We start from the raw sequence: 12,278 nt of genomic DNA on the forward strand, positions 1-12,278 counted from the left end.
GTGAGCCCAGATCAGGCCACTGCTACACTCCAGTCTAGACGACAGAGCGCAATTCCCGTTTCTAAAAAAAAAAAAAAAAAAGTGCACAAGACAATGCCCGGGGAAGATAGGATACTGGGATGGGGGCAGCGGGAGCCTTGGTAGCGGAGTCCAGGGTGGGATTCAGAGACCTGCAGAGCCAGGGCCGGGAGGGGCAGGGCAGAGGAAGGGCGTGAAGCGCCGCTGACACTCGAACGTGAGCAGGCGGAAGGTGCGGGAGGTCCCAGAGGACCTCGACCAGGACCCTGGAGCCCTGGGGCGGTGGCACATTAAGCGGCCGCTTTAGAGCGAGGGGGACGGGGCGCGGAGCCAGGCTTGGGAGGGCCAAGGGGGCAGGCGGAGTGGTGGCGACCCTGCGGGCCTGGGAGAGCCGCGGTGAGCCTAGGGGGCCGTGCCGGGGCCGCTCTGGCCGCTGCAGCCAAGTGTCCCAGGAAAGCAGGGCCCAGGGCCCCGCATCTCCCTGTGCCCGGAGCCAGCCCAGTCCCACCGCACTGGGTGGCTGGAGGATGACGAGTGTCCCGGGAACCCCTTGGGCCGGGTGAACGTGGTTGGACACCGAGAGGGTGGGGCCCGTGGGCAGGGGTGGGCCCAATGGGCCAGGGCTGAACCAATAACGAGAAAGGATGAATGGACAAGGGCTGAACTACAGGGCGAGGGCGGGACTAATGGGTGAGGGCTGGACCAATGGGCAGGGGCTAAGCTAATAGACGAGGGCAGGACCAATGGCGCGGATGAGGCTGCTGCGTCGTCAAGGATGCAGAGATGAAAGCAAGGCAGTGGCTTCTTTGAGCCTAAAGACCTTCCCTCCGCATGCTCGGTATCGCGACGGGGGAGAGCAAAACCTTTAAAAAAATGCTGCAGTTTCCCTCGCAGGGAGCCGGAGTCAAATAGATGAGGAAGCCCTGGGGTCGCAGTAAAGCCCACCCACTGGTGCTGGGAGAACCTCGCCCGGGACCCGGATCCAGGCCGCAGGTCCCCCGAGGCTCCGCCCCTGACGATGACACCCATTCCCGCGTCTCCCCGCCCCCTTACTGAATTTTGGCCCCGCCTCCTCCCTCCGATTGGCTGGACGTCCAGCTATACACCGCTCGGGCAAGACCCGGAGGAGCGGCCCCAGCTAGAAGACAAGGCCCCTGTGACCTTGCTGCGCATGCGCCTGCAGTGACCCCGGCTTGAGGTGACGGCGCGAGCTGAGGCGGGTGCCCTTGGCGCGGAGGTTGAGGGACCCGCCGCGGCGCTGTCGCCGGAGAGGGAGGGCACCGCTGCCGTCGGTGAGGACGGGCCCCGGCGGGCGGGGAGGGTCGCGCGTCCTCGGCGTGGTCGCGTCCCCGGCCCGGCTCTCCCGGGGGTCCCGAGGGCTGCGGGTGCTGAGGAGGGGTCCGCGTCCCGACACTCAGGCCGCCTCCTGTGGGGTCTCCCGCGATTCCCTCCTTGCCTCTCGCCCCTCCTCCCCCACCCTCCCGTCCCCTGGCCAGAGCCTCAACACCCCCACATGAAGGAGCTCCGCACTAGCCCGCCGGCCCCTGGCGGTGTCCGCGGCGCCCAGCGCTGCCTTCCCGGCGCCCCCCAACCCCCGCCGGCCCCGTCCCCCGCTTGCAGCTCTGGAGGTCCCTGCAGGGACGGCAGCTACTTGGAGGCGTGAGATACTGGGGCGGGGGAGACACTTGGGACCTCAGGGTGTGGGTATTCTTGGGAAAGGAGAGAGCCGGGAAGCTGGGACCATTTGGGCGCAGCACAGCCCGCGTTTGATGCCGATTGCATCGGGTAAAGGAGGAGTAAAAGAAAGATTCTGAGCCCTGGTGATTAGGGGAAGGAGCTGCCACGACTGAAATTCCCATCGTGGGAAAGGTCTGCACTGCACACCATAGAGTAGCAGTTCTTGGCCTTCTTGGGGCAGGGGTCACAGCCGGTTTTTAAAATCTCCCTGTAAGGATGTGTACTGCACACCTTAGTGTCCCGTCATCCCGTCAGGGGGTCAATCACAGCCCCCCACCGTGGACCAGTGATTATTGGGGAGCGGCTGTCCATATCGCCTGGGAACTTTTGCAATGACTTCACCCTTGCCTATCAGCTATTAACATCCCCTAATAAATTCACCGCTGTTTCCGTTACGCGGATGAAACCTGCCGGGAGGGCAAGGGATTTGTCGTCGCGGCTGAGGATGCCAGTGGTAGTGGACATTGATGTTTCTCTCCCTTTCGTATGAAGATGATTCTGTGGGTCCACCATGAGGCACCAGGCAGGGATCTTGTCTTCCAGAACCTCATCAGTAAGGGACTGTAACTTGTATTAATTTCCTGTTGCTGTCCTGATAAATATGGTGGCTTAAAGCAACACTGGTCGGGTGCGGTGTCTCACGCCTGTAATCCCAGCACTTTGGGAGGCCGAGGCGGGCAGATCACAAGGTCAGGAGACGGAGACCATTCTGACTAACACGGTGAAACCCCGTCTCTACTAAAACAAAAATACAAGGCCGGGCGCGGTGGCTCAAGCCTGTAATCCCAGCACTTTGGGAGGCCAGGGCGGGTGGATCACGAGGTCAGGAGTTCGAGACCAGCCTGGCCAACATAGTGAAACCCTATCGCTACTAAAAATACAAAAATTAGCCGGGCGTGGTGGCGGGCGCCTGTAATCCCAGCTACTCCAGAGGCTGAGGCAGAATAATGACTTGAATCCGGGAGGCAGAGGTTGCAGTGAGCCGAGACTGCACTGCTGCACTTCAGCCTGAGCGGCAGAGAGACTCCATCTCAAAACAAACAGACAAAAAATTAGCCAGGGCCGGGCACGGTGGCTCACGCCTGTAATCCCAACACTTTGGGGGGCTGAGGAGGGCGGATCACCTGAAGTTGGCAGTTCGAGACTAGCCTGACCAACATGGAGAAACCCTGTCTCTGCAAAAAATACAAAATTTGCCAGGCATGGTGGTGCATGCCTGTAATCCCAGCTACTCAGGAGGCTGAGGCGGGAGAATGGCTTGAACCCGGGAGGCAGAGGTTACAGTGACCCAAGGTTGCACCATTGCACTCCAGCCTGGGCAAAAGAGCGAAACTCGTCTCAAAAAAAAAAAAAAAGAAAAGAAAAAAGAACTCCGGGTAATTCTTTGGAATAGTGAGGTTGTAGAACTGCTGTTCATATGTTAATAGACTCAGTTTACCTTTTTTCTGAATATTTAAAAACTTTATTGAGATAATTCACATACTGTGCAATTTACCCATTTAAAGTATACAGTTTGGCTGGGCGTGGTGGCTCACGCCTGTAATCCCAGCACTTTGGGAGGCCAAGACGGGTGGATCACAAGGTCAGGAGATGGAGACCATCCTGGCTAACACGGTGAAACCCCGTCTCCACTAAAAAAAATACAAAAAACTAGCAGGGCACGGTGGTGGGCGCCTGTAGTCCCAGCTACTCGGGAGGCTGAGGCAGGAGAATGGCGTGAACCCGGGAGGCGGAGCTTGCAGTGAGCTGAGGTCCGGCCACTGCACTCCAGCCTGGGCGACAGAGCGAGACTCCGTCTCAAATTAAAAAAAAGAAAAAAAAAAAAAAAGAATTCCTCTTAAGGAAGATTTGTCCCTTCTTCAACATTTATTTATTCAATTATTTATATCAGCTTGGACTCATGGATATTTATTTTATTATCTGGGTTATAATCCCAACCACTGGCTTCCAAGGCAGGGCCTCAACTCTGAGGATCAGTTTTCTTTGTAACTGGCATTTCTGACTTCAAGCATCTGCTGCCCAAGGCCATTGGCTCTGGACCAGGCCTCCATCTCCCCAGGGACAGAGTAGAGTGATGGGGACACTGGGAAGGGAGATTATTGGGTGGCAATAATAGAGGTCAGGGTTGACATAATTTTTCCTGACTCAGGTCCCAGGTCAAGGACCAAGGACGTGGCTCTGGACAGGTCACTTCTGTGCTAGGTGCAGGCAGGAGGACCAGAGTGGCAGGGTTTTCTCTCTCTTTTATTTAATTAATTAATTTATTTTTTTATAGTGACGAGGTCTCCCTGTGTTGCCAGGCTGGTCTCGAACTCCTGGGCTTAAGTGATCCTCCCACCTTACTCATGCCTCTGACCGGCCAGCTACAATCTCAGGTTGCTATGTCCCCTTCCTTGGGTTAAATCATTTGCTAGAGTGGCTCAAAGAACTCAAGGAAACAGTGCCAGGCATGGTGGCTCATGCTTGTAATCCCAGCACTTTGGGAGGCTGAGGCGGGTGGATCACTTGAGGTTGGGAGTTTGAGACCAGCCTCGCCAACATGGTAAAAACCCAACTCAACTAAAAATACAAAAATTAGCTTGGCATAGTGGCTGACACTTGTAATCCCAGCTACTCAGGAGGCTGAGGCAGGAGAATTGCTTGAACCTGGGAAGTAGAGGTTGCAGTAAGCTGAGATTGCTCCATTACACTCCAGCCTGGGTGACAAGAACGAGATTCCATCTCAAAAAAACAAACTATTGGCCGGGCGCGGTGGCTCAAGCCTGTAATCCCAGCACTTTGGGAGGCCGAGACGGGCGGATCACGAGATCAGGAGATCGACACCATCCTGGCTAACACAATGAAACCCCGTCTCCACTAAAAATACAAAAAAATTAGCCGGGCGTGGTGGCGGCGCCTGTAGTCCCAGCTACTCGGGAGGCTGAGGCAGGAGAATGGCGGGAACCCGGGAGGCGGAGCTTGCAGTGAGCCGAGATCGCGCCACTGCACTCCAGCCTAGGCGACAGAGCGAGACTCCGCCTCAAAAAAAAAAAAAAAAAAACTATTTACAGGCCAGGTGTGGTAGCTCACGCCTGTAATCTCAGCACTTTGGGAGGCCGAGGCAGGTGGATCACCTGAGGTCAGGAGTTCGAGACCAGCTTGGCCAACATGGTGAAATCCCATCTCTACTAAAGATACAAAAAATTAGCTGGGCATGGTGGTGCCCATGCTCCTCTCTAAGGGAGACTTAGACAGGAGAATATCTTGAACCCAGGAGGCAGAAGTTGCAGTGAGCCAAGATCACAACACTGCACTCCAGCCTGGGAGACAGAGCAAGACTCCATCTCAAAAACAAAAAACAAAAAACAAAACTTATTTACATTTACCATTTTATTATAAAGGACACAGATGAAAATATAAATGCAACCAGGCGCGGAGGCTGAGGCGGGTGGATCACGAGTTCAAGAGATCAAGACCATCCTGGCCAACATGGTGAAACCCCGTCTCTACTAAAAATATAAAAATTAGGTGGGTGTGGTGGCGCACACCTGTAGTTCCAGCTACGTGGGAGGCTGTGGCAGGAGGATCACTGGCACCCAGGAGATGGAGGTTGCAGTAAGCCGAGATTGCGCCACTGCACTCCAGCCTGGTGACAGAGCGAGATTCTGTCTCAAAAAAATAAAATAACTAAAATACATATATATTTAAATATATAATATATATTATATATATTATATATGACATATATAATATATATTATGTATATAAATGCAGCAGCATGTGTGGGAGGGGCTCAGTTTCCATTCCCACCCCACTCCCAACTCCCACACACCCCTCCAAGGACTCCATGTGTTCCTGGAAGCTCTGGGAACCCTCTCCTTTTGGGTTTTTATGGAGGCTTCATTACATAGGCATGATTGATTGAACCATAGGCCATTGGTGAACAACTTAACCTTCAGGCCCTCTCCCCTTCCTGGAGGTTGGAAGTGGGGCTGAAAGTCCCAACTCTCTAACCCTGCCTTGGTCTTTTGGGTGACCAGCCCCACTGAAGCAGCCCAGGGGCTACCAGCCATCAATCAGTACCTAAGCATACAAAAAGACATCATTTTGGAGATTCGAGGAATTTTAGGAATTATATACTAGGAGAGAGGGTCAAAGACCAAATATATATTTCACAATATGAAAGAGCGCAATTTACGTATTTCAGGATTCCCTTCTTGTTACAACTTAATGAGATTTTTTTATTTTCCTGACTTTTCTCTTTGGATAATTAGCCAGTAGTTTAGGTCTGTCTTGTTCCTTTACTATGGGGTTTGAATTTGAGATGGGGCTGACGGCCCTTTTTTTGCGGGGGGGGTATGGAGTCTCGCTCTGTTGCCCAGGCTGGAGTGCAGTGGCACGATCTCGGCTCACTGCAAGCTCCGCCTCCCGGGTTCACGCCATTCTCCTGTTTCAGCCTCCTGAGTAGCTGGGACTACAGGCGCCGCCACCAAGCCTGGCTAATTTTTTGTATTTTTAATAGAGACAGGGTTTCACCGTGTTAGCCATGATGGTCTAGATCTCCCGACCTTGTGATCCGCCCACCTCGGACTCCCAAAGTGCTGGGGCATTACAGGCGTGAACTGCCGCCCCCGGCCTCTTTCGGGCCCTTTTCTGCAGCTTAGAGTTGGCCTGGCTGCAGGGCTGGGACTATAGAATGGCAAGGAGGTGCCTCAGGTGCCAAATATTAGGTTGGTGAAAATTAATTGCGGTTTTGTCATTGAAAGCAATGGCAAAACCGCAATTACTTTTGCACTAACCTAATATAAGGAGGCGTGCAGTCTGGGGGTCAGAGTGAGTGTGGAGGTCTCCGGGAAGGGCCGCCGGCCTGGAGCAGGCTGCTAGGTCTGGGTCCCTGCCAGCCTTGCGGGGACGAACTGCTGTATTTTGCAGGAATTTACACGCTGGGTATGCAAGAGGCTGTATGTTTTTTGGACTCTAGGAGCGCTGCGGTCACAGAGCCGTCACGGCGGGAGGCGCTAGAGGACCCGGGGTGGACTCGGACGTGGGGTCAGGGATCCTGGCATTTATTCCTACCCAGACCTCCTGTTCATGCTGCGGAGCGTGGGAGGCGTAGGGAGATCGGCCGCCAGAGGGACGTGCGCCGGAGCCAATCAGCGTGTGAAGCAGGGCGCTATGTGGTTGGGGCCTCCGGTAACCTTTTTCCGCCCTGGAGTGGCTGGCCGGGTCATTGCCACTGGAGGTTCCCGGGGCTCCCCAGGTCTCCGGCATCCCCACATTGCCCTGTGACGCAGATGAGCAGAGCCGGAAGGGCCGCGCGGGAGGAACAGGGGTTGGCTTGCCCGGAGGCGGATTGATAACGCGACCCCGATCCCTGCGGTACTCCGCAGTCATGTGACTCGCTGCCTGGCGCGTTTCTTCGAGTGCCCACCCCCTCGAGAAGGTGCCCCTGGGGTGGGGGCTTCACATCTGCTTTTGTTTAGTGGTCAGAGGACTACAGAGGGGACCTCTCAGGACAAGGCCTGCAACCCCCTACTCCATCCCTGCATCCTCAGGCCCCTCTCATGGACAATAGGGTCTTAGAAAACGCCAGGGTGCTGGGCATGGACCCCTCAGACCAGATGCATTGGGAGGGGTCCAAAGAGACCATGAGAACCTCAAGCCCAGGTTGGGGGATTGGCCCCGAGGGAAAAGTGGGCATCCCTGGGCCTTGTCTTGCCTGGGTCCTGGACAGGGGGCTAGGTGGCTGCCCAGGCTGCAATGTTGTGTCTAGGCTAAAACTGTAGGCTGGGAAAGTCCCCATCATCGGCCTACCACCCAATCCCCACCCAAAAGACAGAAACGCCACCCCACACTGGTGCTACAGCACCTCAGGACCGGGTCTCCAGGCCAACCAGAGCCGGGCGCTTGCCCCTACGAGGTTATAACCCATCCTTTCTGCTTCTCCAGGCCAGAAGCCAAGGAGCCCTCAGTGACTGTGGGATCCAAGACATTATATCGCTGTCCCCACCGAGCCAGGGAAGTGCCAACACCAGCTCAGACAAGGTTGGTGTGAGAACCAGCGGGTCGGGGAGACTGTGGGCCTCCAGACGGGGATGCGACTGGATCTGGTTGTCCCACCTTCCAGGGCCAGCTGCAGTGCTGTGGTCTGCAAAGTGCTGGCAGGTGCCTGGCCCATGTTCCCTGTGACAACACAAACTGAGCTCATGTCCCCAAAGTGCTTAGCTCTGATGCTTGGTGCCCAGGGACACCAGTGTCAGTTAAAATGGACGAAGTACATCAGATGCTGTGTGGTCATGGGCTCTGTGTCCACTCTAGCTCTGCCACTCTGGCTGTGTGGATCACCCTGGCATGCCTCAGTGTCCTCAACTGTGACTGGGTCCATAAAAACAGCCTGCTGTCATAACAGGGGTGGGAGGGGGGGACTGGAAGCAGTCCACAGGGTGGAAACCCTTTGACTGTGCTCAGAATGTGGGAGGCCCATCGGTAGTGGCTGGGCTCTTAGTCCATTAGTCACTCTGATGGCCCCTTGTGGAGACTGTTTACTGTGCACATTTTCCAGATGGGGTTAGATGGGGGTGACATATCCAAGGCTGCCAGGAGAGGAACTGGCAGAACAGAAGCCTAGTTCCATCAGGGCCCCCGCCAGCCTTGGCTCCAGCGAGCAGTGAGGCAGCCCCATCTGCCCACCTCCCTCCCAGAGTGGTGTCTAGAGCCCCCCAAGGGCTTCCTCCACTGACGGGATTTTGCTTCCTTCCTTAGGACGGAACCGCTGAACTCCAGGTTGCTTGCCTGGGAGTAGGAGAAATCCACCTGCTGGGGGCTGAGCGTGGCCTGAGGGACAGGCCCTGGGTCCAGGGATGCCCCTGCCTGAGCCCAGCGAGCAGGAGGGTGAGAGTGTGAAGGCTGGCCAGGAGCCATCCCCCGAGCCAGGCACCGAAGTCGTCCCGGCAGCCCCCAGGAAGCCCAGAAAGTTCTCCAAACTGGTCCTGCTCACAGCCTCCAAAGACAGCACCAAGGTGGCGGGGGCCAAACGCAAGGGCGTGCACTGCGTCATGTCCCTGGGGGTGCCCGGCCCTGCCACCCTTGCCAAGGCCCTCCTCCAGATCCACCCCGAGGCCCAGCGGGCCATTGAGGCAGCCCCTCAAGAGCCTGAGCAGAAACGCAGCAGGCAGGACCCAGGTGAGGCTCCACAGCGGCCCCCCAGGACAGCTTGGCATCTCCCAGGGTGGCCCCCACAGCCGCGCTGGCTCCATCAGGCCCTTCTCCCTGTCGTGCAGGTCCTCGTTCCCTGACTTTGACTACGTGTGGGGAGCAGTGGCACAGGGGTTAGGGCACAGGCCTGGGCATCCCCCGACCTCCAACCCTGCCTCTGAGCGGCCTTGCCTCTCTGCGTCTGTTCCCCACTCTGGAATGCGCTGCCCACTGACTCCTTCACAAGGGAGCATCTGAGGGTGTGGTGGGGCCCACAGGCAGCTGCTATCAGCTTCAAGGTCTTGGCTTGCAGCTGCTCAGTGAGAGTCTCTAAGGCCAGGAGCTTGATAGGTCACCTTTCCATATGTTCTAGAAAGCTCCTGTTGTCTCACTCGCTGTTCAGTCACTTAGCAACATCCACTGAACAGCAGCTGTGTGCAGGCTGGGCTCTGGAGACTCGAGGCACGCAGGATGAGACCCCCAGCAGACCAAGGCAGTGACCTCAGCCTGGCTCTCTAGGACTGCCCCTGCCCTTCCTACCTCCTCTGCCCAAGCAATCACCCCCCCGACAAGCCTCCAGGGAGACAGAGCTCGGGGCTCACAGGTCCCGTGGGGGAGTGGGGCTGGGGGTGTGGCCCTAGCTGCTGCAGGCTGGCTGGAGGTGATGGGTCAGGTTCATTCCCTCTGCTTTACTGTGGGAGTGATGAGATGGATGGAGGCACTGAGCGTCTTCAGCCCCGGCTCCCACTCCCCAGGGCCCTTGGCTCTGCCCCTGCTGTGTACTAGACCTTTCTGTCAGCTAGACTTGGGGGATACAGCCAGGTGGGGCATCGTAGCAGAGATGGCATGAGAGCAGGGCTGCCCCTTTCCCTGCACCCAGCTCTCCCTGAGGTGGCCCAGGCCCTGCCCCGCTGTCCCCTGTAGGAGGACAGGTCCCCCCTCCTGGCCCCCCAGCAGGTCCTCAGGTCCACAGGTCCTGCCTCTGGGCTCTACCAGGGCAGGCAGCAGAGGGGGCAGGGCCCTAGGCAGCAGAGGAAATGGGCTGGGTACACCTTTTGAGCTGGAAGTTCCAGAGAGATGGGGCAGGGGGCTGCCCAGTAGGTGGGAAGAAGATGAGTTGGGGTTTCTTCCCGACTAGGAGTGGGCTCTGCCATGCCCTAAGAAGAAGAAAAGTCATAGCAGGTGGCCTTGGCTTGTGACCTCTGAACAGGTGGCCCCTGGGGTCAGCCAGGATACTCAGACTGGCAGCCCATTGTAAGAAAAGGGGGTGCTCTTAGGGTTCCTTCAGTTTGCTGGCAGGGCAGGGACCCTGCCTCACTGATGAAAATTGAGGGGTGAGTGGCCTGAGGTCACAGAGGGTCACAGCCCCATAGCCTCGCCGGGGCTGAGACCCCAGAATGCCTGAGATGGTGGTGTCCACAGCCACAGGCTTGGAGCTCTCAGGGATCCTAGTGGACCCCTCGGCCTCCATTCCTTTGCTGGAGTCTCAGGCCTGGTGTGAGCAGTGCTGTGGAACTCAGAAGGACCCCGTCCTCCCAGAGCTGGTGGGAGTGCCTGGCTCTCACTGCGAAGCCCCCACCATCCAGTCTTGCTCTGAGAGCCTCTGTGTGTCCCCCTGGCTTCTCCCGCCAACCTTGGGCAGAGGGTGCAGTCCCCACAGCCTGTGGGAGGCAGGGCTCAGAAGAGTGAAGTCACCACCCTGAGGCCACCAGGAGGTCCCTGCAGAGGGCAGAGGGGGTTGGAGTTTGGCTTAGGGTCTATTAGCTCTGTGGAATGAGAGCATCTCAAGGTCCTCCTAGCCCCTTTGAGACTCCTGCTTACTGCTGGGATCCATCTAGGCCCTTTGTGAGAATTGGAGCACAGCTATCTTCTCCAGATGAAAGGCAGAGCAGGGCTCCATCAGGCCCCAGGGGTCCCGCAGGCAGTCACCCTCGAGCATCGACCACCCCCACCTGCCAACTCCTCCGTCCTTCTGTCCCCACCCCAGGTCCAGCAGAGGCGATGGCTGTGGCTTCCCAGTGCTCAGCACAAACTTGGCCTCACGTTTCCTGGAAATGATTTTAGCAGCTTTTGTGGCCCTGGGCTGGTGGCCTTGGGAGCAGTGTCCCTGAGTAGCAGTCACTTCTCAGTCAGGCAGAGGCTTCTGGCCCTGGAACATCCACTGGCTGGGGTGAGAGTGAGGCCTGGTAGACCCCCAACACCCAAGCTCAGCCCTCCCTTCTCCATTGACACCAGCCTGATCCACCTTCTTCTCTTGCAGGCGCAGATAGAACAGAAGACAGTGCATTAGCAGCGGGGCCTCCTGAGGCTGCTGGGGAGAACTCCGCCCCCTGCCCTGTGGCACCTGGCAAGTCCCTGTAACGTTGACGACAGCGCATCCTCCCAGGCCACCAATCCGGCCATAGGCTCTTCTCTGTCTGCAGGGCTTCTGAGGCCCAATCGGTGAATCTTTGCTTTCAACATTGTGTAATTTCTTTCTTTTTTTTTAGATCAAGTATAAGTTACTTTTGTAAGCAGAAAAGTACTTTCAAACAAGAATAAAAGAAGCTGTTCGCTAGACCCCATAATGGGCAGGTTTTAAACATTCCAGGCTTCTAGGTCCTTTGAGGCTCAGCTCTGATGCCAGCACCCCTGGGTCTCCCCACCCCAGCCCTTACCGGGCCCTTCCAGAGTGCCCCTTAGTCACTGCCCTCCCTGACCCAAGTCTCGCTTCCTCCATGAAGCCTCCCAGACTGACAGCTCCCAGGCACTAAGGGAGCTCAGCCTTGCTGAGAATGGTAGCTCCCGGATTCTGCTGAGGGAGAGGTAGGCCTGCAGCTCATGGGTGGGTTCAGGGAGGAACCTGACAAAAGCACATGCGGCCTGCCTGTCATGTTCTTTCCAGGGGGTCTGTGGGCTGAGGGAACCGGAGTTCCTGCCCTGGCCCCCTGGGTGCCACCCCTGCTGGAGGGGAGGTGAAGGAAGCACAGCTACCCTACTTGAGCTCCCACGTCAGCGAGCCTCCGAGAGGCTTCCCATGCAGTCCTCATTCTTTTAAAACTGCCTCTGGGCTCAAGGCAATGTTAGGGTTTTGTTTGTTTGTTTGTTTGTTTTGAGGTGGAATTTCACTCTTGTCGCATAGGCTGGAGTGCAGTGGCACAATCTGGACTCACTGCAACCACTACTTCCCGGGTTCAAGCGATTCTCTTGACTCAGCCTCCTGAGTAGCTGGGATTACAGGCGCCCGCCATCACGCCTGGCTAATTTTTATATATTTAGTAGAGATGGGGTTTTACCATGTTGGCCAGGCTGGTCTTGAACTCCTGACCTTAGGTGATCTGCCTGCCTCAGCCTCCCAAAGTGCTGGGATT

At 56.8% G+C, this 12,278-nt stretch overlaps 1 protein-coding gene across 1 annotated transcript in view; it reads left to right on the plus strand.

The window, feature by feature from the left end:
- The window catches only part of FLYWCH2 (FLYWCH family member 2), a gene marked incomplete in the record, with an annotated part of 43,890 nt that extends 32,573 nt beyond the window's left edge, over positions 1-11,317 (plus strand). Inside the window, 3 exon segments of the mRNA NM_001190858.2 lie at positions 7,684-7,779; positions 8,497-8,916; positions 11,189-11,317. Of these exon segments, the coding sequence (NP_001177787.1) occupies positions 8,595-8,916; positions 11,189-11,289 (423 nt within the window).
- Between the last annotated feature and the right edge of the window lie 961 nt (positions 11,318-12,278).

This window comes from Macaca mulatta, chromosome 20, assembly GCF_049350105.2.
Source record: "Macaca mulatta isolate MMU2019108-1 chromosome 20, T2T-MMU8v2.0, whole genome shotgun sequence".
Lineage (NCBI taxonomy): Eukaryota > Metazoa > Chordata > Mammalia > Primates > Cercopithecidae > Macaca > Macaca mulatta.